Raw genomic sequence first — 24639 nt, 5'->3', positions numbered from 1 at the left:
AAGGGAAGTACTCATGTGTCGTTTATTCAGTCCTCCCATATAGTGTCGAGGTCCAGGTCGACGCGTCGTTCCGCTCCGCAGACACTCCATCTCTTCCGTGAGTCGCGCTTGCCGAAGCCGAGACTGCGCCCACGGCTTTCGGGCACGTCTAGGCTGGACCTCCTGGCATCTCCGCCGTCCTCACGGTCCGCCGCAGCCTTGAGCCGCCGTAGGCGATCAGCCTCTATGGCTTCTTCTTCTGCGTCTGGGCTGTCTTCGATGGTCTCGAGGGACGAGATGGAAGGGCTGCGGGAGCGCATCGAGGTCGGGGTGGATGGCACGGACGAAGAGGCATGGGACATGGGGTAGTTCTCGTTGAACCTGGAAGGTGCGAGGAGCGGTGAGGAGGCAGTGGAGGTGGGCGTGCTGACAGAGGGGGTGCTCGTGGGTGGTGCGCCAAAGGGTACAGTGACCTGGTAGAGCGGTGAAGCTGGTCGGCGTCGCCGGGAGAGCGAGCCTGTGCTGCTGTGGAGGCTCGACACGGTGGTGCCAACGCGCGGCGTGAGTTCCAGTTCGGCGTCCTCTGATATGTCGCACACGCTCGGCACGCCCTCGAAAGAGCCGATGGAGGCTGGACGAATACCCGAGCCGTACCGCTCCATGGTTCCTACTGAGTGCGGGCGTGGCTCCAGTGCCCGTGGGCTGCGGGTCCGCTTGGGGGAGCGCAGAGGAGAAGCCGGGCGGGCGAGCGGCATCGGGGCAGGCGAGAGCATCAGATTGCCGGAGGGTTGCATGACTGTAGGCAGCGAATGGGCCCGTGTCATAGGCGGCGCATTCGGCAACGCAGACCCGCTCTGAGAGCGGAGGTGAGAGCGCGAGTAGGGCGAGCGGTTCCGTGGCCGGGTGGTGAGGGCTGCCAGAGACGTGAGGGTGTCAGGCTGGGGGTCTGTCTGGGAGCGCGGTGTAGAGGGCCGGCGCGAGGTCATGCTGTCGTCGGACGCGTTGCTGAGCTGGCGGGCGAGCGTGTTGCTTTCTCCCATGGCGGCGGCAGAGGGCGGGCTTGAGCGTGAGCAGGATGCGTCTTCTGCAGCGGGCTTTGTAGGAGCCGGTGCCTTCTTCGGGCTCTTGAGAGGTATCGGGCCTGTATGGGCGCTCGTGGTGGGCATGGACTTCAGGCGTTGGACAAGATCGTCGTGCTGCAGATCCTCATTCACACTCAGCGGCGGCGAGAGATTTGAGGCAGTCATGGCGGCGGGCAGCGAGTATACATAGTCTGCGCTCACGCCTAGAGTATGTGGACTGGAGAGGCCGAGGTGGAACTAGGGAGCGCAGGGGAATAGCGTGGTGCCCGTGTTGCTCTGGGCGGTGGACGCACGCTGGACCTTGCAGCGTTTCAGCCGCCGGAAACTGACTTTGAGCGCGCGCTGACTGGCTGGCGGCGGCCAAGGTGTGCAGCGACAAATAAGAGCGACAGATAGTGTGCGAGGACGACTCTGTTGGAGCCCGGAGAGTCAGAGCAGTGCACGAGGACGGTCACGATGCTGCTGCCCTGCGACGACAGAGGAGGGAGGGGCCGCGACGTTGTTGGTACCTGCCGCCGAGATTGCCGCTATCGATCTGGGGCAGTCGCGACCGCCTCCATAGGCAAGGGCTCCCAACAATGCCGCCACCCTGCCATGCAAACAATACAATGTCCTCTGTTTGCTACACAGCCGCCCCATTGACACTCCCTACACATTAAACTGTCATCACCACGCCCGGCACCGTCGCTCGCCACACCTCTCTCCAGCCGCCATGTTCCCTGATCAGCGCCGGACAGGACTCTAACGGACCCTGAAATTGCCTGCAGCTGACTAGCGCAACGTCTCCACCGCCCAAGACGACAGGCACAATCCAATCACGGCCGGTTCTCGCAAATTAAGACGCTACCCAGGGCCGAATTGGGACCTCGCTGCTAAATGTGGAGGCCTCAGGCTTTAATCCACGACGGCGTGGTTATTTATGCCCCTTCCCCACATAATCTCTCGCCCACGCCCGTGTATTGCTTGCATTAACTTCACCACCATTGTCCATGCTGCGCAGGGGTTTGATTATCGATAATGAATGCGCGATCTTAACGCTATCGATAAGCCGCCTCTCTGGCCGTACTCTAACCTTTCCCTTGCATATGGAAAAACCTCTGTAACGACAGTGGACTCTCGAAGGAAACAGGAGCCATAAACACACACTGACTCGCTACCTGGGTTCTGATGAGACAAACTGATGCTCTTAGCCGAGGCTCTCTCCTATCCGAATTTACAGTTTGCAACCAGGAGATGAGGTGTCTAACAGAATGCGCAGGCGATAGCTGCCACAGGCGGAAGCCAACAATTCCCACCACGCAGTCCGCAATGATCCCGCTAGCCGACCGACAGAACGCACCACAATTCGAGTCACATTGCGTACTCCACGAAAGCATGCTTTGAATCGCAGCGAGCTCGGGGTGTCCTTCCGGTTCGACCGTCAGCAATATCTTGCCCGTCTGGGGATAAGCTTAGACAAGATACTCGAACTCGTAGTCTTGTAGAACGCAACCTTCATCCATCTGATCTCAGTTGCCTCGATGACAGGGTCCCGTCTTGGTTGTCTTGGATCGCTCCACGGCCTTGATCAACGCACCCGTGACGACAGATGAGAAAGGCTGCACGTTGTCTGGATTGCCGAATGTGAATACAAAAGAGATGCTGCAGTCATTTCCGATCGTGTGAGCCTCGGGCTTGTACAAATTGATGACGATGTTGAATGATTCATCAGTAGGCAGCTGGAAGTTGGAAAAATTATTGCGGGCCGTGCTGTGGTTGTACGGAGACGCGCTCAGATCGCTGAGGGAGCAATTTGTGACGATGGCCCGTAGGACGGCCCAAACGATGAGGAGTCACCCGTGACTTCCTCAATTCAACGACACAAACGATGCCAAACAGTCGCTTCAAGGGAGGAAATCAGAGGGCGAACGTGGGGGCAACTCGCTCACCGTTGCGAACACGACACTATAAAGCCTATCACGATCATCCTCATCACAAAGGGTTAGTTGTACCGCTAAAGAAGTATGACAATGAGCGAAGTGATGCCTTCACGTCCTGTTGACAGAAGTTACAAGGTGGAATTCAGTGGTATAACTATCGCCCGACGTGCTAATGCAGTGCAGCACGCTATCGCCATTCTTCACAGCCGACGACGCCCAGTGAGACCGAGTATCAGTGCTGCAAGCGAACCACCGAATACTGGCCGTGTCACTGATGGGAAAGGGAAATCTGAACTGAAGGGTACACCGAGTATAGTCGGAATGAAACAATGGCTACAGCAGATCGGTCACTCGGTATGTCTCGTAAGCAGTCTCTGGAGCTGTACTGACAAAGAAAGACTGCCGAAATTGACGACCTCAACATCATTCACGTCGCCGGCACCAAGGGCAAAGGCAGCACCTGCGCATTCATCGAATCTTTTCTCCGGGCTTACGGAGAAAGAACCGGATGGCCAGCCAAGACAGGTCTATACACTTCACCACATCTCATCTACCCTGAGGAGAGGATTCGTATCAACTTCAAACCCATCAAGAGAGACCTCTTCGCAATGTACTTCTTTGAAGTGTGGGGTATCCTGTCTCAAGAGCCTGAGAGGTTACCTCGCTATCTCCAGCTCCTCGCCTTAGTATCGTTCCACGCGTTCATCAAAGAAGGCGTAGAGGCAGCAGTATTCGAGACTCACCACGGAGGCGAATATGATGCTACGAACGTGATAGAACATCTTGTCGCAACCGTGATAACCGCCCTTGGCATGGACCACGTCCAGCAGTTAGGACCCACTATCGAAGACATCGCCTGGCATAAATCAGGAATCTTCAAGCGCGGGGCCTATGCTTTCTCGTCCCCCCAGGAACCCTCCGCTGCTGATATTCTCCGGAATCGCGCATCGGAGAAAGGCATCAACATCCACTCTATCGGAAACGATCCGGACCTTCCAATAGACATGCCGCAGTTGAAGCCAGATGTTCAGCGTACGAATTGTTCGGTTGCGCTTGCTGCTGTACGCTGTTTTCTCGGATATAGAGCTCCCAAAGACCTTCCGTTATTATCAGATGTGGATGTTTCGCAGGCTATAAGCCAATTCTCATGGCCTGGGCGCTTTCAAATCATTGTCGATGGGGTATTAAGCTGGTTTCTGGACGGTGCGCACAACGAGATGAGCATTAGCAAAGCAGCGGAATGGTTCATCGAGAACTCCCAGGGAGAGAAGTGCGTGACCAGCCGGGCCACATATCCCCGCTAATCACTGACGCTATTAGTGCATCTCCCGTACGCATCTTGGTCTTCAGCCAAATATCGAAACAAAGAGATGCGAAACTAGTCCTCGAACGACTGGCCGCTGCCCTCAGCCCTATTCACATCGATCATGTCATCTTCACTCTTTACGATCCACAGCAGGACTTGGACTCTCCAGCAGGTAAATTCCTCTTTGTGCTTATAAAGCTCGCCCGCTAACTGCGACACAGCTGTGGTTGATGAGTCGGAAGATGCTTTGCAACAGGCGTTCGGCGAGATATGGTCGAGATACCACCAGGATAGCCGCATAGTTTACGAACTAAGCGTAGAGAAGGCTTTGGATGCTGCTAGAGAGCTAGGGACGGAAGCTGGTGGCATGCAGACTCTCATCACTGGAAGCCAACATCTAGTCGGTAGCGCACTATTCTCGATAAACAGATGTGCGTCAACGAGAGACCGTCAATCCTCTCAACGCTCACCGTAATCGGGCGAACAGTGCACTGAAACAATTTGGAACGGAACCAGGTGTTGCTAGGAATTCGCTCTCTTAACATTGATAAAAGGCTCTACAGCTACTAAGCTGCGAGAAACTAGCGAGCAATCCTACAAATGAGTCTTACCGCTAGCTACAGAAGATACCACAACCATGTACACCCACTTTCATCCTCATACAGCTCATAGCCTACCACTAGAAGTGGTTAGGACCAAGCGGAACACCCAAAGCGTTCAGAAGAACCATGACAAGCGAAATACCAAGCTTTCCAGGCGAGCCAGCATCCAGAAGATCCAAGAACTCGTTGCGGATGCTGCAGCCCGAGATGGGAACACCGTTGAACCTGTCGGTGAGGTAGTTGAGGACATCACCGGTGCTAGTGGCAGCCTGGGTGAAGTGCTCGCCGAAAGAGTCTCGGACGTATGTGATGGAAACGCCCGCCTTGCAGAACTGGTCTACGAGCGCATCAGTGTCAGCGATTGGCGAGATCTCATCCTTCACGGCCTTGTATACGAAGATCGGCATGGATGGAGTGCCGTGAAGACCCATGGTCGCTCCAGTCCTGATGGTGTTTTCCGCGATAGGGTCTGTGAAGATTTGTAAGTCAGTGTCATCGTCAGGATTAATGTTTCCTCACGGGGGGTACATACCATCGAAGATCGCCTGTCCTTGCTTGAAGTACGTGAAGATATCCTGTCCCGCGTACGTCTTCACGTCGGCGTAGAAGCACTGGCGACCAGCTTGGTTGAAAGCATCAGCCTTCTCTGGCTTGAGGCTGTCTTGGACATACTTTCCGAAATCAGGATACGCGTTTCCCAAGCCCAAGAAGCCGGCAGCACTGAGACCAGCGAAGAGTCCCTTGTTGATGGTGTTGAACACATTTTCGACATTGGGAGTTACACCGCCGATGGCCATGCCAACAAAGGGGATCTCTGGGGCGTAGTTGGCTTGGAGTTCGGCGGCCCATTCGGAAGCCAAAGCGCCTCCACTATATCCCCACATCTGGACCTTTGCAGAAGAGTCGACGCCGGTGGTGGCGCCGGAAGCGAGCGCCGCACGAATACCATCAAGAGTAGCGTAGCCTGCTTGGAATCCAGCGACGAAAGTGGACTTGGGTCCCTCCCAATCCGGCGAGTTGACGATCCAGCCCTGGTTGAGCGAGGCAGCAATGAGGGCGGCTTCAATACCTCCTGTTCCGGCATATGTGGTATTGGACTTTGTTTGGAGCGTGTAAGATGGTGCGCAGTTGATCTCACCACCGCTGTCTTCAGCGACCTGGTAAGAGAGCAGCTTCTTTGAATCCGCGTTCTTTGGCACCATCACCGTAGTGACTGTGGCCACCGGGTTTCCGAGCGAGTCAGTGGTCCTGTAGAGCAGTTGCCAGGCACCCTTCAAGTTGAGAGGAATGGTTTGAAACAGCGAGAGGGCGCTGGGTACTGGTCGGCTTCTCAAGATAGCACCAGGTTTTGCAGACTCGAAGCCAGCAGGCGGTGTATAGAATGGATCATCAGAGGGAGGGATGGGAGCGCTGCCTCCAGCTCCAAGGAGTGAACCAAGTAGACCAGGTCTGGGAGCGGCAGCAGTGAGTCCGACGAGCGCAAAAAGCGCGGCCTTGATGGCAGAAGTCCTCATGTTGGAGTGAATGGGATGCGATGCGTGAGAGAATGTGATGATAGCGATGTCTTAATGTGCGCAAGAACAATCCCCTTATATGTCCATCTCTCCCCTTCCTGTTCAAACACCTAAACAACAACCTCTGGCCTTAGGTGTCAAATTCCGTTCATGTCGTCACATGAGCATCTCGAAAGCTACAAGAGCATGGTCGACTAACGACTGGCCGATTGGTCGCCTTCTATTTACGAGCCCGACTAAAGGCATGCCGATTGGTCGTGACGGCCAAATTCTACCATCGGACAGGTACGGCCATTCATACGCAAGCTCGGAGCCTCGGTGTCGAATTTAGCGCCCGCTGCGTCGGGACCTGTAGACGAATGCGAAAGCTTATTTTGATTGTCAGGAACCACGAAAGCTCCACTCTCGACTGCGTTCCTCTCTGAAATGAAGGCCATGAGTGGGTCTGGCCTGTTCGAGCCTTGGAAACATCCATGAATTCCGGCGAGAACGTCGGAAATACCAAGATACTAGCCAGAGCTTATGTCCGCCACCAATCGGTTGACAGCATGGGCAACGACATGTGAAATCGTGACTACGAAAGTCGAATTAGGTGACATGGAATCTGGGGAAGATCCCCACGGGGAACACGCTACCCCTGGGAAAAGATGGAGACGGTGGTGTTGAGCGGGGTATGTGGTACCGAGATGTTTGACCAGCACGTCTTTCCAAGAACTAATGTGTTCAAAATCATACCATGCCCATATTGCTCCGCAGCTCTTTGCGTCATTTGAGCAATCTAGCCCGACCTGAACGCCTTATCAAGAGCTACTCCGGAGAAATGCGAGAGAAACTATGTCGTGCCAATACTTCTCCGCAGTCTTGTGCATCATTTCAGCCATCTAGCCTGACCAGAACGACCCGACCTTCTTTTTCTCCTTTTGTCCGCTCTCGTTGTTTCTCCAGAGTGAGAACGAACGTCACGTGGCATGGTTCAATGATCAGTCTCCTGCCCGCGCTGGTTTTGCATATTGTGAGAACCCCTTTCGTGGTACACAAGATATCACTTCTTCGGCACTGCCCCAGTCGTTATATTTGCATCAGCTGCAACTGCTTGGTAAGAGCTGAGGCTCTGCCAGTGATCATGTATCCTGTAATGCGCTCAGACTCCAGACTTCAAACGACTTCGACGTTTTCTCATGTGCTTGTGAATCCTCAATGCGCTACCCTCGACTTGCATGAGTGAGTAAGCTAGAAAAAGAAAGCCTAGGCAGATGTCATCAATCGCCACCCGTGAAATGCTGAAGCTCCTTCTCCAGAGGCGTCACCACCCCTTCAAAGACTGCCTGTTGGAAAGCCTCATCATCAAGACTAGATTCTTTCCGATTGAAATCGCATCGAATACATCTTCTAACTGCTTCCACGTAATTCATGGGAGCATGGAAATCGATATCGTCATCAAGTAGTCTTTCAGCCGTCACCCACGTGATACCTGGCGTACCTGCGCAATCCTGGTCTCGGGGAATTTGGAGCTCTTCGATTGGTTTATCATAGATAAGCTCGATGAGCAAAATACCGAGCGTGTAAAGTGTCTGGTTCCGTATGACTTTTGCGACTGCTCGTTGGGTGTCATGTGGCTGGATCGTGCATCCTGATGACAAATTGCGGTAAACGAATGGATGATCGTAGAGTGCAGACAATGGAACACCTGGACGATGGATGAAATATACGTCGTTGTCGCTCCAGTGCTCGTCCAGCCACGGTGTCTTGTAAAGATGGAGTACACTTGATGCCAAGTCTACTGCGATTCGAAGCTGATCTTGAAGTCCCAGTGGCCGCCCGATATTTGTGTGCTTGGTAAGCACTTGCCGCAACGAATACGCTACCCATTCTTGCTGATCAGAGCCGCTCGACGTCTCCAGTGGATAGATTCCGTGTTTTCGCTTGACATCGTCGATCAAGTAGCCAATACATGGGTCGTGTTCTGTACCGACAAGCGCTCCGACTGTTTTACACAAGTCTTCTATATGCGTTGGTGTGAAATTCAAACCAGATGTACTTGAGTTTTCGACAAGCGTGATGGTGCTGCTGCTGCTCGATCGAGACTCAGTCTGCTTCCATCTGACCGATTTGGGGGGTTTGGGCGAAGTGAGAGCTCTATGCACGTATGGTGGCGGTGGCTTTTTGTCGGGCTGATCGGCAATGTACCGGACGTCCGCTTCAATCCATTTCCAATACTTGCATGATGTTGGTCGCGGCGACGCCTGCACAGTCTCGTCTGTGAATATCACACGAAACGGCGTATGATCCAGCGGATCATCTCGTTGCTGCATTGTCTGAATCCGACTTTCCAGTCGCAATTTGACTGCATGACCGCTGCAACCGCATCGAAGGCCGGACTTTAGCGATTGGTACACAGAGCGCGCATGATCTTGTAGGACGCGAAAGTTGGGGCACTGTTTCGATCTGGATTTCATCCGCGACGGCTCCAGCTCGAGAGACTGCTTGGTGAGGCTACTCAGACCCTGATTGTACGTTCTTATAGCGTTAATTTGTTCTGTGTATTCCGATTTGCTGAGCGCAAACTTCAATTTGTTGATCTTCTTGTACTCTTGCTTAAACAGAGTGGGGTCTGCAGAAGGTGGCTATTAAAAGTCAGTGACTGCCATCCTAAGGCGTAGCATGTTGCTCAGGCAAATTGATGGCTTAGCTGCTACGAGCTAGCGAGCCCATGAGGGCTACGGTGGAGAAAGAGCGATCTTGACGTACCTTGCCGTCAGGGTCTAACACCAGTTTCTTCATGATCGTTTGTAACGCTCCTGCCATTCCCTGGACGTTTTCCAAGTAAATGCGATACGAGCCGCGTAGCCTGTCTTTCAGGCGCTGTTCTACGGTGTCGTCTTCCCATCCCTCACCGCCTAAATTCGCGATCAATTCGGACATCTTTTCAATTCGGACAATTCCATTCAGGAGTTGCTCGATGGTGTTGATAAAAAGGCTTGTTTCCGTTTCGACTTGAGTTAACAGAGATCTCAACTCGGATTTGAAGTGCCAGAATCGTTTGGCTGTGGTGACACCTTGTGTATAGTGTTCCAAGGCTGAGATAATAAGCGGCAACGCTCCGAGCACGATGCCAACGACCTCGAGGCCCGACATTGTGGTGAGGAAGCAACTCGCGCGATAAGTGTAACAGAAGCGAAAGTGTTTGTGAAGCTGCCCACCCGTTTCTTGCTGTTCCAGAACGATGTTGCCATCGGAAGCTGAGGTCAGCTGTGCCGGTCCAAGGCTGCGCTGCACATGGGTGCCCGCAAACCTGGCCCCCACTTCCACGTTTGTCGTGCAACAGTATTATCCGGAAGCGCCCAGGCTAGACGCTTCTGAACGCAAACCATTAAGTCTTCCATGTTTTTACTCGTCGCGTTAAATCGAATCTATTCAGAACCGCTCTGATGCCTGGTTTATGATCTTTTGAGTACCACGAAACATCCGCGGCACGTCACCCACAGGAACCGCATCCCACAGAGTCTTTATACGATCAGCGTTGGCTGGTAGCATCTCCATACACTTCCAAACGATTATCCGGTGCTATATCCTGGAACAGCCCTCGACTTGTCTTTGACAACCGAGCATACGTGGAGTATCGCATCAAGTCGAAGCATCCGACATGGCGACCCAAGCAGCTGAAGTGCTCGTCGAAGCGGCATCAGCCCGTGAGGAAGTCACGAAACCCGACGATCTTTCTCTGATAGCACTCAATGTCCGTCGCTGCCTGCGAGATTTCCAAGCAGTGTGCAACAAGCTTTCAAGCGCCCAATCAAGCATCAAGACCAAGCTCCCGCTAGCTCTGCTGAAGGATATCTTTGGTGGATTCAGGTTATGGTCGTCGAATGTAGGTGCGCATCGTGTGGGAAGAGGGTCTCTCGGCTACAAGCTTCGTGACGCATCTCACATACGTGACCAAGTCATTCAGCTTGTCCAGAGTATGGAGGCTGTCTTGAACGAGGTGTCGGACATAGTGACTGGCCAGCGGCCATCCTGGGAGGACATGTCTGATTCGGAGTCAGATACGGAGGAAGATAGTGCCAATGGCCTTCAAAAGCCGGATACAACGGAGCTTGCCCAACTTGCAGCTGAACTGAAAGAGACGAATGCCTGCCTCATGCGGCTGTCAGTCGCCATTCGAAATCCAGCTCCGCATGATCAATTCAAAGAATCCGCGCACATAGATACGGCTTATTACGAACCGTTCGACATCGCTCATGTCCGTGGAAAATTTCCCAAGGCGCCAGAATATCTCACGGCCCGGCTGGGCAAAGCCATCTCGCGTCGCCGACAATACCTACGTTACCGCGATGATCACTCGAAGAAGTACAAGCAAGGCCTAACAAGAAGAGGCACGCTTCCAGACATGGGAGCGCATCGTGAAGTGGAGAGTACAGTAGCATCTTCCTTGCCACCAGCTGTGAAGGCTAGCGTCAATATTGCCGATCTTGAAGAGGAGGACGAATACGATGAAACGCAGTCTGTCACTTCTTATGCATCCTCGGGCGATCCGGAGAAGTTACGTCCACCGCCCTTGCCGATGGCAGGCCGTGACGGCAAGTCTTTTGTATGCAAACTCTGCTTCCGCTACACTGCAGTTCGAAATGTCAGAGCATGGAAGAAGCATGTCTACGAAGACCTGCAACCATATGTGAGTTGCTCCTGACTTTCCAGTCTGATCGACTAACAACCAATAGGTATGCACCGTGGAAGATTGTGAAATGCCCGACCGGACATACGAATCAAGACACGAGTGGTTCCGTCATGAGACTCAGATGCATCGGAAATGGTGGCAGTGCGTCGATGGTTGCGATAAGCCGTTCCAATCTCCCTCTAGTTTCCAGAAACACATCGCGCGTGAGCATCCGTCATTCGCAACTGGCGATCGTATTGGACAGCTCGTCCGTAGCTGTGAGAGGCACCGTAGTATGACTGCCAAGGCAACATGTGTGCTATGTCTGGCTGAAGTCTCTTCGTTGACGACATTGCGGCGTCACACGGGCGAACACCTAGAAGAACTGTCGCTGTTTGTGGTAGCTGCACACGTCAGCGAAGACCAAGATGATGATGAAGAGCCGGAGAATAGTGATGAAGGAGGAGAGGCAGGTGGCAGTCGAGGCTCGCTCACTGACTCGTCAACTAGCTCAACGGCGCTGAGTATCATTGAGTGTGGGGTGGATGGTTGTGAGGCGACGTATAAAGGCTTGGGAAAAGCGCAATTTCTGGGCTTGCATCGTGCGCGCGAACACAACGGTCCGGTTTTGTTTTGTTGTGAAGACCATCTACGACAGTACATCGGGTCCGCTTTGTGAGTGTGGCTTGAAGGAGTACCTAGACGTATTATCAATGAGTAGATCGCGCATTCCAGTAGCACGAAGGAATATGTAGATCAATAATTCAGATTTGGCAGAGTCGATGCCGACGTGCGCTCGGCATTTCATTCTCGGTCTACGTACGGAGACCATGGGCATATTTCAACCCAGGCCTCTGCCATCTTGTCCCTACGTAAACCTTCCAGTATTGCGGAACCAGTTTCCAACTCTTGCATTCTCTTGCGCGTATAGCGATCCTGCAGATCCACCTAGATCTGGAGGCGCTCGACCTTGTCCTTGAGGGTGCGGATCTGGCCCATGAGGTCGGAAGCCTCGTTGGTGGTGATGCTAGCAGCGATGACGGGCCTGGCGACACCGCAGGCGCGGCCGAGAGCCATCTTAGAGGGGACGTAGACGTAGGGAACGTTCTTGTCTTCGCAGAGAAGCGGCAAATGGAGGAGGATAGCGAGCGGGGAGGTGTCGGCCGCGAGGATGATCAACTCGCTAATACCACGGTTGAGGGTCTTGGTGGCCTCGTTGGCTCCCTTCTTGAGTTGGCCTAGATTCACGAAGTCAGTCTTGGTCTCACATGCGGCTCGTACAGATATCTTACGGTAGTGGGTAGCCTGTTGGACGAGGTCGAGGATCTCCTGGGACAGAGCCTGGTCGGCTTGGGGCCAGGCGGCGCTGTTGTCTTCGGCCATCTTGTTGGAAGGAGGGTGAGGTGTGGTGGGTGGTAGGGTTCACTGCTAAAGCTCGTCCGAATGAGGATTCCTATGATGTGTTAGCTATGCGACGCAACTGTATATGCGACCGAAGTTCGAGTGAACGGTTGACGCTGTCGATGGGCGACGAGTGTCGAGTTATCAGAAGACAAATAGCTACGCGACTTACACTGCTTGCTCGCCCGGGTTGAATTTGTGGTGAACGAAGGTTGTGGTAGTTTGGAAGTTCGAGAAAATCAAAAAGTTCGTAGCTGCTAGGATTATTACTTGGCGCACCTCACGTGTGGCGCTAGTGACAGACTAGGTATAGGGCAAAACGAGCGACGTCCAGCTCTTCGCCAACCATCGTCACCACTCCTCGACATCACAACCGCCCCCGTCGCCGCATCCACGACTCCCGTCCATCTCAATAAAGATCTCGACACCCTTCTAGACGTCTCGTCGAATACATACATCACCGCAAAGATGGTCTCCGAACTTTGGTGAGTGAACACGGAGCTCCCTTGTCGAGCATGCAGGTAGCTCCAGCTTGCCTCTCTGGAGATAAGCTGGGCATGCGACTGTTACATGAGCATCGGAGGAGCTTCTTCGCCATCACCTTATACGTACAATAGCTAACATAATGGATGCAGCCCCGTCTATGCTGTAAGTCCTCGGACCAACCTCCGCTTCGCCTCCCGACGCGACAGCACCGCGTCGACCCGTCCATCGTCATAGCTAATAAACAACTAGCCCTTCTTCGGCGCGATGGGCTGCACGTCAGCTATCGTCTTCGCCTGCTTTGGCGCGGCCTACGGAACCGCAAAGGCCGGTGTTGGTGTGTCAGCCATGGGTGTCCTCCGCCCTGACCTGATCGTCAAGAGTACGTGATGAACCGCTCGACAGATGTCGCGATGTCCGACACGCAGCTAACACACTTCAGACATTATTCCCGTTGTCATGGCGGGTATTATCGGTATCTACGGTCTCGTCGTGTCCGTCCTGATCTCCAACGGTCTCTCGCAAGAGTCTTCGCTCTTCGCCAACTTCATCCAGCTCGGTGCCGGTCTCGCCGTCGGTCTGTCCGGTATGGCCGCTGGTTTCGCCATCGGCATTGTCGGTGACGCTGGTGTACGAGGAACCGCCCAACAGCCCAGGTTGTTCGTCGGAATGATCTTGATTCTCATTTTCGCCGAAGTTTTGGGTACGTCGCTCGAAACCCACTAAGAAGCTCGCACTAACATATGCCAGGTCTTTACGGACTCATTGTTGCCCTGCTCATGAACTCCAAGGCTAGCGACGCTCACTGCTAGACGATTACGTACGTTCGATTGCAGATACGACAATACAAAACTGCAACACACAAGCAACGGCATCGATACGCAAAGTCGTTCAGCAATCTACGCATATGACGCGCAATACCCACATGCGCGGCATGTGTCACGTCTCCATGTATTATTCGAACGGACGGACAACGAGGGCTTCGAAGTTGAGAAGCGAGGTGGTAAATAATGGCATCGGTCGAGGTGCACTTGCGATCCATTTGACGGCGTGTATTTTAGGGTCTCATCAATTTCATTCTGCGCTTGTAAACGAAATGCATTGGTTTCATTTAGACATTCTGCTCCTTGATCTTGCTGATGCTATCACTGACATGACATAGTCGTGCGCAAGCTAAAAAGTGCTGCGACTACGAGCATATGCCACCCTCACGGCTGTAGGACGACCTTTGGATCATCGCGACCATACGGACGTCCTGGCGTTCCCGCTAGTTCTGCTGGCTCCCTACACCCCATCTCTACGGCTGCATTCCCGCCATACAGTTCGCTGGGCGCCACCGAAGGATAATGTTGCGCTTCCAGATTTTTCTCGTCGATAGCGCTGGGCGGTAGCTCTACAGTAGCAGCCTGCTTCTGTCGTCTTTTCTTCTTCAGTTTCCATGCCAACAAGGTAACGAGTACTACCAGTATCGCTATCGATCCTGCACCGACGCCGATTCCTGCGCGCGCTCCAACGCTGAGCGCTTGCGACGTGGTCGAATTGTCTGATCTTGAGGAGGCTGGGTCTGCGCTGTTGCTTGGTGATGAGTGTGGGACGGGTGTTGATGCGCTCGCGTTCGATGATGCTGAAGCGTCTGATGTTGGCGCAGATGTTGCGGATGTCAATGTCGATGACGAAGTCGAAGATGCAGTCTCGCCCACGGTCGCTGCCAGGGTAAACCGCTTCGTTTCATCACTACAGCAGCTCGGATTCCCACAGCACCAACTATTCTCCCCACACTTCCTCACCGGCGCGTTCTCGTCCTGCCACTACAGTCCATCAGCATCATCGATCATGGTCCAGCATAGACTACTTCACTCATCGTACTATTATTACAAACACTCCCCAAGCACTCCGCACTCTGCCACGTCGGATCCGTACACCCATTTCGCCACCATAACTTCACGTTCGCGTTCGTCCCATCGAAAGCTTCGTAGTTCTGACATAAGCCGTTGCTTTCACATACATCGTCGGCGACGTTTGTTTGGCCCGCGCCTTGGTGGTTGGTGCCGCAGCAGAACGAATCGCGGTCAGGGTCGCTGAGACAGGGTTGGTAGGATATGTCGGTGATTGGGCTACCGTCGCGGTTGTAGCAGGTTCGGTTTGTGGATGCCATGGGGGTTCGCGGATGGTGTTTAGGTTTGATTTGGAGAGAAGAGAAGAGGCGGATGACGAGAAGAAAGGACGGAAGTGGTCGCAATAATGTGTATTCTTCATCCTTGCTGTGTTATGATGTATTCGTTGCTCTGCAAGGGGCTCAATTTCACGACTTACCCTCTCACGGGAGCGCAGCCACTGTGCATAACCGCCGGAAGTTTGGTCTCAGCATATGCGGCTCGCCATTGGATTGTTCGTCTGATCTTCAATTCTGTTTCCCTCCCATGCTCTCACGTTCCTGCTATGCGGCGTAGTGCTTGCTTGAAGTCCATGGGGCTCTTTTCATACTGTGATCTGCATTTTAGTATCCGGGTGATCAAGCAAAGACTGGATCGTTAAAAAGCAAGATACAAGGTTTTGGTTACCCCAGCCATACTATTATCTTCTCGCGTCGCACTGTTCCTGCATCGATCCAAGTCCAATAGAGTGCACCCGCAGACGGTTGGGGCGGAAACCAAGAGCAGACTAGCGTGATTGACCAACATCACGAAGGGCTCCTCCTTGCTTTGCGCAGATCATCAACACACCATGATGTATTAACAGCAATGCGCCTACCAATCGATTTCTTGAGTGATGATGAATTAGGAGACTTCGAGTGCTGCTTGCGTCGTAGATGACCTTATGAGGCTGGATCGGGCTAGCTCCTTGGCGATCTTGTCTCCATCCCGCAGCTGCAGGAGTGTCCTCGCTATAACCATCGCCTTTCATCCCAGTACGACTCACCCACATCGTCGCGCGCCCGCATGCAACGACACTCGCTTTAGAAGACATCGACTGGACAAGAATCACACGCGGAGCAAGGGCATCACACGATGGACGTCAGATTCGTTGAGTATTAACAGCCATAAGAAGAAGACAGACTCCGCAAGCACCAGTAACAGTGGCTGGCCCGTGCCGCACAATTCACAAGGCCAGATTCGCACGTTGTCGACACTCAGAGGCCTGTAGCTTGGAGCCCATACTCTAGCTCGGGGTACTCCTTCTTCAGATACCGGACCATTTCATCATCATGATACTTCCAATTCGATCCTTCGGGCGGTACAAACCCTTCAATCAGCGCCATTCGTGGTGACTCGAGGCCCAGATGCAGACCGGCGAATATCTGGCCCAGTCGCTGAGGTTGTTGAGCTGTCGGTAGGCGATGTAAAGACACTATCGTAAGATTTCTGAAAAAGATATCGAGCTGATAGGCGATGCCACGAGGAAGGATATACTGGTGTTTTAGTGAGGGCGCGCTGACGATAGAGACATCGACGTAGTAGTGGCTGAACAAGCCGCGGTCCAACGCGCCGTACATGGTTAGCCTGAACGTAGCAGACTCGACCAGGTAATTGGGATATGGCAGTACGGAATGTAGTCCAGAAGTGTTGAGTGCGATGACCCAGCTACTGGTATCTCCGACACGACGCTGGGAGAGCAGGGTGTTCCTTTCTTTCTCATCTAAGGCGTCTTGACGTTTCAGAGGGAACATGTCGAGGCCTAACGATTCTGTGTCGACCCATTCGGAAGTGGTCATTTTTGTGGGGTGACGTAAAAGATAACCCCTCTTGTCTATGAATGTCTCATGTGGAAAGACAGAATAGGCGCGATTCCAGGTGATAAGGTTGCTCAGAGAGGTCGATGAGGGCAGTAGCGCTTCGAGAACCGGAGTCATCGCTGTTTCCACGATGTTGACTTCGCTACACTTTCCATCGGAATTGACTCGACTCATTGTTATTCGAAGCTTCTGGGAGGGTTAGCGAGACACGCGTGGAACATACGAATTAGCTGAGCTCATTCGAACTTACTGAAAGCTCTTTGTCCTCGGGCGTGGGAGTATCGAGACGTTCATAACCATCTTTTTCAAGGAAGGTGCGTAATGCATCAGCGTTGGGTCCTTTCTGAACAAGGAGGCTATAAAGCCCATATTTACCGCCAGTCTTCACGACCGGCTTTCTCGCCATGAACTCGTACGCGAAATTTCCTCCTATAAGGATATTATTTCGGGCTTGAAGAGCGCGGAACTCGACAGGAGAAGTGACGAAATGCTTCAACCGGTCGTTGATGTTGAATTGAGTGCGCTCCACCAGCTTAACCAAGTCTATGAACGGCTTTGTGGTCTTACTGAGCGAAACAATATCGGCCATGTCGAGTTGCGCGAGTATGGCATCCTGGACTGGAGCATATCGAGTCAATAAATCCACGATCGGAGGTGTTCTCTTCGGTTGCCACCATAACTTAACTAGCTTAAACAGACTCTTATCTCTTAGAGATACGACAGCCAGGGAAAGGATGAAGATAATCATGGGAGTCAAACAAGAAATGAAGGAGAACATATTGGCGACTTTCGACGTTGAGTTGCTCGTGGAGGAAGGTTGAGCGACAATTGGGGTAGAGTGTATATTGAGATGATCAGGGGCTTCTATATACAGGAGGAGAGTCTGAGCAGGAGCTGTGGCCTACCAAGCGCAACAGTCTTGCCACTATATTCACTACGCAGCTCTTTCCTCCGATTCGAGAACCAACAATTCAAGAACAAGAGTGAAGGAGGATGCTGACCGAGTATACAATGACGCGTTTTACCTTGAGCGACATCGCTACCAAGACAAACGCAATACTCCATCTACATGACCAAAGGCAAACGCAAACTGCGTCAAAGACGTCACAAGTACACTCTCCCCTCATCTTCTCTCACCAAACACGAAGTCACGCTGGAAAGCAAGCGTCTCTCACCTTGAGATTAGCTCCACCCACAGGGATATAAAGTCGTCTTCCTCTGCGCCTTCCCTCCTCTCTTCTCTTCTTATCAATATAGACATCGAGGCAACTTCAGCGACAACGACACTTCACTATATCCTACTCGCTTCTTTCAAATCGAACCAACTTCTATATATCCTTACCAACTCTAACTTATCAACTTCAATTTCAACATCAACACCATGTCCAGTCCTCCAGGAAACCAGCCTTCCAGGCGCGGCGGCGCTTCCTCATCTGGTAGCCCATACAACACTCCTCGCCACGGTCGCATTCCATCCCGCACTGGAATCGAGCCCCTGTCTCCTCCTCAAGCTCAGCAGCCCTCTATGCCCAACCACCGCGCTCCACCAACAGTCCACCATCTTCGGGAAGAAGAGCCAAACCCCCTCCAACGCTGGAACGGCAGTTCTGTAAGCCCCTTCATGCGCTGGGCCTACGCAGTCACCGATGCCCGAGGTGCAGTTCGTCCAAACTACAACTACGATCCAGACATGAATAACGCGATCTATCTGAGCGAGACCATAGTAAGCACATTTCTACTTCCTCTCCACCCGCACCCACACCCCTAGCAAACCCACATACTAACACCACCCCCACAGGACGACTTCGACCGCAACCCCTCCCTCGTGCACGAACTCGTTCTCCGCATCGCGAACCCAGACCTCGGCCATCCCTCCATGGACTGGATCCGCGCAAACCGCTCTCTCGTCGACATCCTCCTATACCGCCACTACCAGCGGTACGGCGGTCTGATGTTACCTCCGACGGCGGCGGCACTCCAAGCCATGCAGCAGCACGAGGCCGCGATCACTGCTGCTAGAGCCGCTGGTGTTCATCCAGACAACTATCCACACATCATGTTCCCGGCTTTTGGTCCGCCGCCTTCCAACGAGGGCGAGGTGGGATCGCCTGGTGGAAAGGGCAAGGGGAAAATGACACCGGGGAAGCCGTCTGGATCGCCTCCGGGTAAGGGCAACCCGTTTGGCAGTATTGGAGATAGGGGTGGATTTGGCCGTGGAGGTCCTAGTGGTGGTGGGATTTACTATTGAGTAAGTTGTACATCTCCCTGTTGAGGTATGATGTGTCAGTTGAGGTTCTCGAAGACCTTTGTGACCTGCTGGCTGCATTACAGTACTGCCTTGGAAGACCGCGAAGACCTTGGGGACCTCCTGGCTACTCGATACTGGGACTATTGGTGCAATTTTGAGATAGCCTGGCTAACCTTGAGTAGTTCTCCTGAGGACGAGATGGCGATATAAGAGACATATTATTCATTACTAAGACGACTCGAGATGGCTGAAAGCTGGGCGGACATAGAGTGGGATGACTTCATGGGTTGAATGGAACAACTGTACGGATAGACATGGCAGATTAGAACATAACCATTGGAACATCATTCATATCATTACTATCATATGACCATTACCATACTTTTGATATCTACAACCCACTCTTCTCGTTCTTCTCATCCCTAACACTAAGAGTCTCAACATTCTCAGCATCGCCAATCTCACGGCCGCCCACGTACTTGCTCTCCTTCATGTTGTTCATAGCATCTTCCTGAGCATCTGCCTTGCGGAAAGTAAGGTAGAAACCAATACCACCGAACATGGCAACAACAGCAACGGAACCATAGTTCCATACGAGAAGAGGGTCCTCAGACAGACTGACAAAGGCCTGGCCGAGAGCGGCGGAGACAGCGGAGGTGGAGAGGGCAACGGCCTGGATGGTGGACTTCATGTTGTTGGGTGCCTTGGTGTACGCGTACTCGAGCTTGGTGATGGAAGCGAGAATCTCGGACATACCGATCAGACCGTAGGGGAAGGCTTGGACCCAGACGGAGATGTCGGCGTTGCAGTCTTTGCGTTCCTTGCTGAGAGCGTTGATGTTGCTGCCGCAGGGTGACATCTTGTAGATGTAGTATTGGATGACGCAGGCTGAAACCATGGCGAACGAGGAGAGAGCGAAACCAGCAGTGATCTTCTTGATGGGCGAGAGGTTGACACCAGCCTTGCGGAGAGCGGGATAGACGAAGAAATCCATGATCGGGATAAGGATGACGATGAAGATGGGGTTCAGCTTCGAGACAATGTCGTTGGGTGTCTTTCCGAGGTTCATGGTGTTGGCTTGGGAGACGAGGTTGTTGGTCATCTGGTTGTACGCGAGCCAGTAGAGAGGGTACCACAAGAAGACTTTGCAAGCGAGGATACCGCGCTTGACTTCATCAACCCAGGCATCGTCAAAGGTCATCCAGTCAGGGACAGCCTGGCCGCTGGCACGGAGGGCAGTAGGCTTGATCCTGTCCCAGAAACCATCGTCCTTGAATGTGTTCTTGCGGGGCGACTGCTTGATACCGAGACCGATGAGCTTGAAAGCCTTGCCCATGACGGATCCAGTGGGTGGCGAGAGCTTGTAGTGCTTCTTCATCGTGATGAGAATGATGGGGCAGAGGAGGTAGCAGATAGTGGGTAGCGTGTAAGAGAGCCAGAAACCGACGAAATGCTGGATGGCGTTAGTGAGGTCACACAATGCAGTCTGATTCGGCACATACCTCTGAGTAAACCATGGCGATGGAACCGCAGATAGATCCGCAGTTGATCAAGAAGTAAAAGTAGATGTAGATACGCGCAGTGGTAGTAGCGGGGTCGACAATCTCCTTCTGTCCATTCTTCCTAACACGGACGTAGGCCTTCTGGTCCTTGTACTGTTCGGCGATGAGTGGAGAGATGTTACTCTTGAAACCACCAGTTCCGAAACCCATAACGACGAGACCGACAGCGAAGACACCGATGGCGACATTAGGCTTGACGATGACTGCGGGGATAGCAGACATAATCAGAATAATGTGGCCGATAAGAGCGATAAGGTTAGAGTACTGGATGGTTTTGTAACGTCCCCAGTACTCGTCAGCGAGCCAGGCACCACCGAGAGGCGTGATGTAAGACCAGAACTGGTTAAACATGGTGAGACCGGTGGAGGCACGTTGGCCCATGTCCAGAGCACCGGAACTGACGCCCTTCTTCAAGAAACCAGCACCAGTTGTGGAACCAGGAGGCAATGGCTTTTGGATGAAGTCTGGTAAAAGTCAGTGTATGTCCAGATATACGAGCTATCAATCAACTTACTGACGAAGACAGCGCTGGTACCGTAGTAACTGAAGCGCTCAACGAACTCAACAGCAGCCACAGTCCATGCTTGCCACGGGATGCGACCAGCAACCCTGGGAAGAGTCGCCCATTCCTCTTCAGTAGGGAATGGACCCAAGAGGTTGGTGTTCTCGTCAAAGGAACCAGTGGAGCTCGTGTCGAGCGGGATAGGGTCCATAGCAGTGGCGCCCTTGGTGATCTCAAGAGACGCCTTGACGTTGGTGTTGGCCGCCATTGTGCTGGAGAGAACTTGAACTAAGCTCAGGTAGAACAAAGGTAACAAGGTACGACCGCGAAATTGAATGCGCGGGCGGTGGAATCAAGTAGACGCAACGGGCGATGAACTTGAGTGCCTGCGGTCCAGACAGGTGTACCATGCCCCTCTTCATATACACCCAAGCAAACTCCAAGACCGAAGCTCTGGACAAGAGTTGCACAAGGGTCGCACGCGACTATCGAGCGTGTCCACTCTCGCCATGGCATTTCGTTCGCTCGGTTCCCGCATTATCACAGCAACATGCACATAACAGCCATCCAAGACCATGGAACGGCGCCTAGTCCGGTCGGAGGATCATACAAACCAGACCTTCAGGCATACTGCCGCAGTTAAGCGCGTTGGTTAGAGGCATCCAAGGCCGTGGTAGCCCCAGGATCAGGATAAGATAGGAATGAGCAAAGAACCCGGGCGCCAATACGAGCAACCAGCCTTGCTCCATGGGCGCGGCGGAACGTTCGAAAAAGACGTGCCAAGCTGGGCTAAGCAGGAAAAGATAACGCTCAGGGAAGCTTCCCATGCGGGCGCGCAGGACGCGCCAAGCCAGGCTCCATCTCTTGGTCTTGTCACCTCCCCTTCTGGCCCTAGTCACGATTGCGACGCGCCTGAATGGATCTAGGATCTCCGCCCGGATGGTAGCCAAGGCCTTGGACGTAGGGTTATCAGTATAAGCGTTTCATCACGGTTACCTCCTTCTGCAATGGATCACGCGCGAGATGATGGCTGATGGGGCGTGGTTGCGACGGGGCGTTGGAAAGTTGGAGAGGTTGGTGTTGAAGCGGCGGGTATTATTGGTGTTCAGATAAACCTCACGCTATCAATGAAGCACGGACCTGCTAGCGGAAAACTGGCGGAAGGCGTGGCGGAGTGATCACCGCACCAACGAACTTCTTTTGATTTGACATCTAGGGGTATCTGCTCCCGAGAGGATGGAGGTGGTGACATCCACTGAGGCGAATTACTCTCAGCTGCCGAACACCATCTTTCCAAAACTTTTGCCCTTATCTCTTCTCTTCTCGGTCTCACCGAAATCTCACTTGCCCACTTGCCGGAAAAACTCGTCTTACTTCCAATCAGCCGTCCCGAATCAGTTGTAGCCATCTCTGGATCCTGCTGGTGGTCAGTGACATGGGCGTTGTAGAATTGATCTGGTGGGTATCCGAACCTGGATAGAACTCTTCCGCGTCAGGGCGAGGCACATGAGTGCTCGCACCTGATCCTGAAGATGGTTGCTGAGGACGTGCTGGAAGACCTTGATGAGATGATTGTTGTCCTTGTTGACTTCCTGAAGAACCACGACCACGCTGAGCCGGCTGTCCTTGATGATACGGGTTGCCACCTTGCTGTGACGGCATCGCGAAACCGCTGCTTGCTCCAGTCTGCGAAGAGTAGTCTTGGTGGGCGCTATACATCATTTGACTACCAGTCCAGCCACCATCATACTGCTGTCCGGGGTTGGTGAATGGCTGCTGTTGGTAAGGCTGCATAGGATAGCCGCCCATAGGCGGCGCAGCCACGTAAGGACCACCATATCCGTACTGATAAGCTGGGTAGCCATACATTCCCGAAGGTGGAATTGAAGGGAACTGAGATGGCGTCTGTTGCATGTTTGGAGGCACATCGGGTCCTTGGTTGAAACGGCCACCACGATCCGAACCACCACGAGTCTGCGAAGGCCGACCTCTTCCACGACCGTTTCCGCGACCGCCCCCACGACCACGCTCAGCCTGATGAACCCTCATATTGAGGTTGGCCAGTTCCCTCTCCAACGTCGCATTCCTAGCTTCAAGCACCGCGACAGAAGTCGCGCGCGCTGGGGCAGCTTCAGCTGGAGATGCGGTGGACGGCCTAGTACTAGTATGTCCTGCTCGAGGGAACTCCGGACTCGGGTTGTCTCCCAAGGAGAAGAGCATGTACGGCCCGTGTACAATTGCGTGGCGGACGAAGATACGGAGACAGTACTGGCTGCCTTGATCGGTGACGGGAATGAACTTCGACATTTCCGCCGCTGTCAAAAGTTCAGAGTTGAGGAGGCAGAGGCGGAGACGTTCAATTGTGAATGGGAAGTCTTCGTAGTGTTCCTAGGATGTATGCGTCAGTGCCTGTATTTAAGAGACGGCGGGGTGGCTGTTGGGTGTCCCAGGTGCACTTCACGTATTTCCCCGCCGTGGTGTGGCTTGGTGGGGATACAATGTGTGCTCCTGGGCTGACTGATGGGGAGTAAGTTAGCGTCCGGGTTACTTACGAGAAGATGCAGGTTCGACCTTCCGAAAACGACCTGGCGGTTCCAGTCCATTGTAGTCCTGCGCTCCTCTGGGTAGACCCGCTGAAGGAAGGGAATCAGTTCAGAGTCGACCCAGTCTTGGTCGATTGGCGCAGGGGAGGAGTTGAAGACGGCAGGAGGTGTTCGGCCCGTCATGGTGACAAGAAGGTGGAGTTGGACGTAGAAAGAAGATCGAGTCAAGTATCAAGTCGAATTGTATGAAGGTAGGGTATACTCGATTGCAGTCAAGTCGCGTAGGTGTCGTGTATGGAGAGGAAGAGAGGAGTGTACTCCTGACAGTGTCGATAGATTATATACACACTGGCAAGTGAAGGGCCCGGCAGGTACCCGCATTGTTTATCTGTTTATCTTGCTCACTCCCTCCTTCACTTTGTTCTTCCGACGTCATTCCCGCAGTTACCCGCGGCTTTTTGCTCACTTGACGAGCACGCGATTGCTTGCGTCGGCGCCACGTTAAGTCCGAGCAAACGCAGTTGTATACTACCCGACGCGGTGGTTTTTATCCCCGATCAGGTGAAGGAGAATTTGAGGAGTTGGTCCTTCACCTTTCACGATGTTCGCAGTGAGAGGAGGATGCAACTGAGTTTGGATTGCGTTTTCAGAAAATAGTCTGTGTACGACGAGGCACTGTGATAGCAGCAATCAAGTTTGTATCTCTCTTGAGATTAGTACTGTGATGATGCGGAGGGGCAACTGAAGGACAACTCGCCGTCTCTGTTATACTCGTACGAAAAGATACCTTCCTATTGTTACCTCACAAAAGAAGCAGCTGTCATAGCGTCGATGTTACCCAATTCGTGTTCCTCCGTCATGTGAACAGTCTAAACAGGCTTCATTGGAAGTGGCAGTGGCAGATGGAGTAAGTCGAATAACTCTGCTTTCATTCAGATCTCTCTCTGTATTTGACAGCGAACACACTCTGGTATATATCGAACCTAATCGCTAACAAAACATGGATATGCCAACAATGCTTGGAAAGTCCTAACAAACCAACACCCCTAATTCCCTACATGCCAGTAGTGATATCTCGTGTCACATTTTGCTCCGAAACGCCAAAACACAA

The 24639-nt window shown here is 53.0% G+C and overlaps 10 protein-coding genes across 10 annotated transcripts; 4 read left to right on the top strand and 6 right to left on the bottom strand.

The window, feature by feature from the left end:
- Window positions 1-26: 26 nt before the first annotated feature.
- Window positions 27-1226, bottom strand: J4E92_001261 (uncharacterized protein; the record flags this gene model as incomplete). Its single annotated transcript, XM_051492674.1, has 1 exon — window positions 27-1226. The coding sequence occupies one exon, from the start codon at window positions 1224-1226 to the stop codon at window positions 27-29; it is 1200 nt and encodes a 399-aa protein (XP_051358186.1).
- Window positions 1227-3301: 2075 nt separating this feature from the next.
- Window positions 3302-4761, top strand: J4E92_001260 (uncharacterized protein; the record flags this gene model as incomplete). Its single annotated transcript, XM_051492673.1, has 4 exons — window positions 3302-3334; window positions 3379-4250; window positions 4301-4458; window positions 4508-4761. 4 exons carry the CDS (start codon window positions 3302-3304, stop codon window positions 4759-4761), a joined length of 1317 nt encoding a protein of 438 aa, XP_051358185.1.
- A 204-nt stretch (window positions 4762-4965) lies between these two features.
- On the bottom strand, window positions 4966-6402 carry J4E92_001259 (uncharacterized protein; the record flags this gene model as incomplete). Its single annotated transcript, XM_051492672.1, has 2 exons — window positions 4966-5357; window positions 5421-6402. The coding sequence occupies 2 exons, from the start codon at window positions 6400-6402 to the stop codon at window positions 4966-4968; spliced, it is 1374 nt and encodes a 457-aa protein (XP_051358184.1).
- Window positions 6403-10045: 3643 nt separating this feature from the next.
- J4E92_001258 (uncharacterized protein) lies at window positions 10046-11089 on the top strand (the record flags this gene model as incomplete). Its single annotated transcript, XM_051492671.1, has 1 exon — window positions 10046-11089. The coding sequence occupies one exon, from the start codon at window positions 10046-10048 to the stop codon at window positions 11087-11089; it is 1044 nt and encodes a 347-aa protein (XP_051358183.1).
- Window positions 11090-12004: 915 nt separating this feature from the next.
- Window positions 12005-12439, bottom strand: SNU13 (RNA binding protein snu13; the record flags this gene model as incomplete). Its single annotated transcript, XM_051492670.1, has 2 exons — window positions 12005-12294; window positions 12349-12439. 2 exons carry the CDS (start codon window positions 12437-12439, stop codon window positions 12005-12007), a joined length of 381 nt encoding a protein of 126 aa, XP_051358182.1.
- Window positions 12440-13207: 768 nt separating this feature from the next.
- On the top strand, window positions 13208-13752 carry VMA3 (H(+)-transporting V0 sector ATPase subunit c; the record flags this gene model as incomplete). The annotated part of the gene is made up of 3 exons (XM_051492669.1): window positions 13208-13322; window positions 13383-13643; window positions 13691-13752. The coding sequence occupies 3 exons, from the start codon at window positions 13208-13210 to the stop codon at window positions 13750-13752; spliced, it is 438 nt and encodes a 145-aa protein (XP_051358181.1).
- Window positions 13753-16070: 2318 nt separating this feature from the next.
- On the bottom strand, window positions 16071-16652 carry J4E92_001255 (uncharacterized protein; the record flags this gene model as incomplete). The annotated part of the gene is made up of 1 exon (XM_051492668.1): window positions 16071-16652. One exon carries the CDS (start codon window positions 16650-16652, stop codon window positions 16071-16073), a length of 582 nt encoding a protein of 193 aa, XP_051358180.1.
- A 1546-nt stretch (window positions 16653-18198) lies between these two features.
- J4E92_001254 (uncharacterized protein) lies at window positions 18199-18921 on the top strand (the record flags this gene model as incomplete). The annotated part of the gene is made up of 2 exons (XM_051492667.1): window positions 18199-18396; window positions 18472-18921. The coding sequence occupies 2 exons, from the start codon at window positions 18199-18201 to the stop codon at window positions 18919-18921; spliced, it is 648 nt and encodes a 215-aa protein (XP_051358179.1).
- A 391-nt stretch (window positions 18922-19312) lies between these two features.
- Window positions 19313-21253, bottom strand: J4E92_001253 (uncharacterized protein; the record flags this gene model as incomplete). Its single annotated transcript, XM_051492666.1, has 3 exons — window positions 19313-20374; window positions 20424-20947; window positions 20998-21253. 3 exons carry the CDS (start codon window positions 21251-21253, stop codon window positions 19313-19315), a joined length of 1842 nt encoding a protein of 613 aa, XP_051358178.1.
- Window positions 21254-22325: 1072 nt separating this feature from the next.
- On the bottom strand, window positions 22326-23711 carry J4E92_001252 (uncharacterized protein; the record flags this gene model as incomplete). The annotated part of the gene is made up of 4 exons (XM_051492665.1): window positions 22326-22354; window positions 22469-22671; window positions 22703-23373; window positions 23538-23711. 4 exons carry the CDS (start codon window positions 23709-23711, stop codon window positions 22326-22328), a joined length of 1077 nt encoding a protein of 358 aa, XP_051358177.1.
- Between the last annotated feature and the right edge of the window lie 928 nt (window positions 23712-24639).

This window comes from Alternaria infectoria, assembly GCF_024043175.1.
Source record: "Alternaria infectoria strain BMP 0036 chromosome Unknown scaffold_1, whole genome shotgun sequence".
NCBI classification, from domain to species: Eukaryota; Fungi; Ascomycota; class Dothideomycetes; order Pleosporales; family Pleosporaceae; genus Alternaria; species Alternaria infectoria.
The sequence above is the reverse complement of the archived record's forward strand: the minus strand, read 5'-3'. Positions and strand labels throughout refer to the sequence as shown.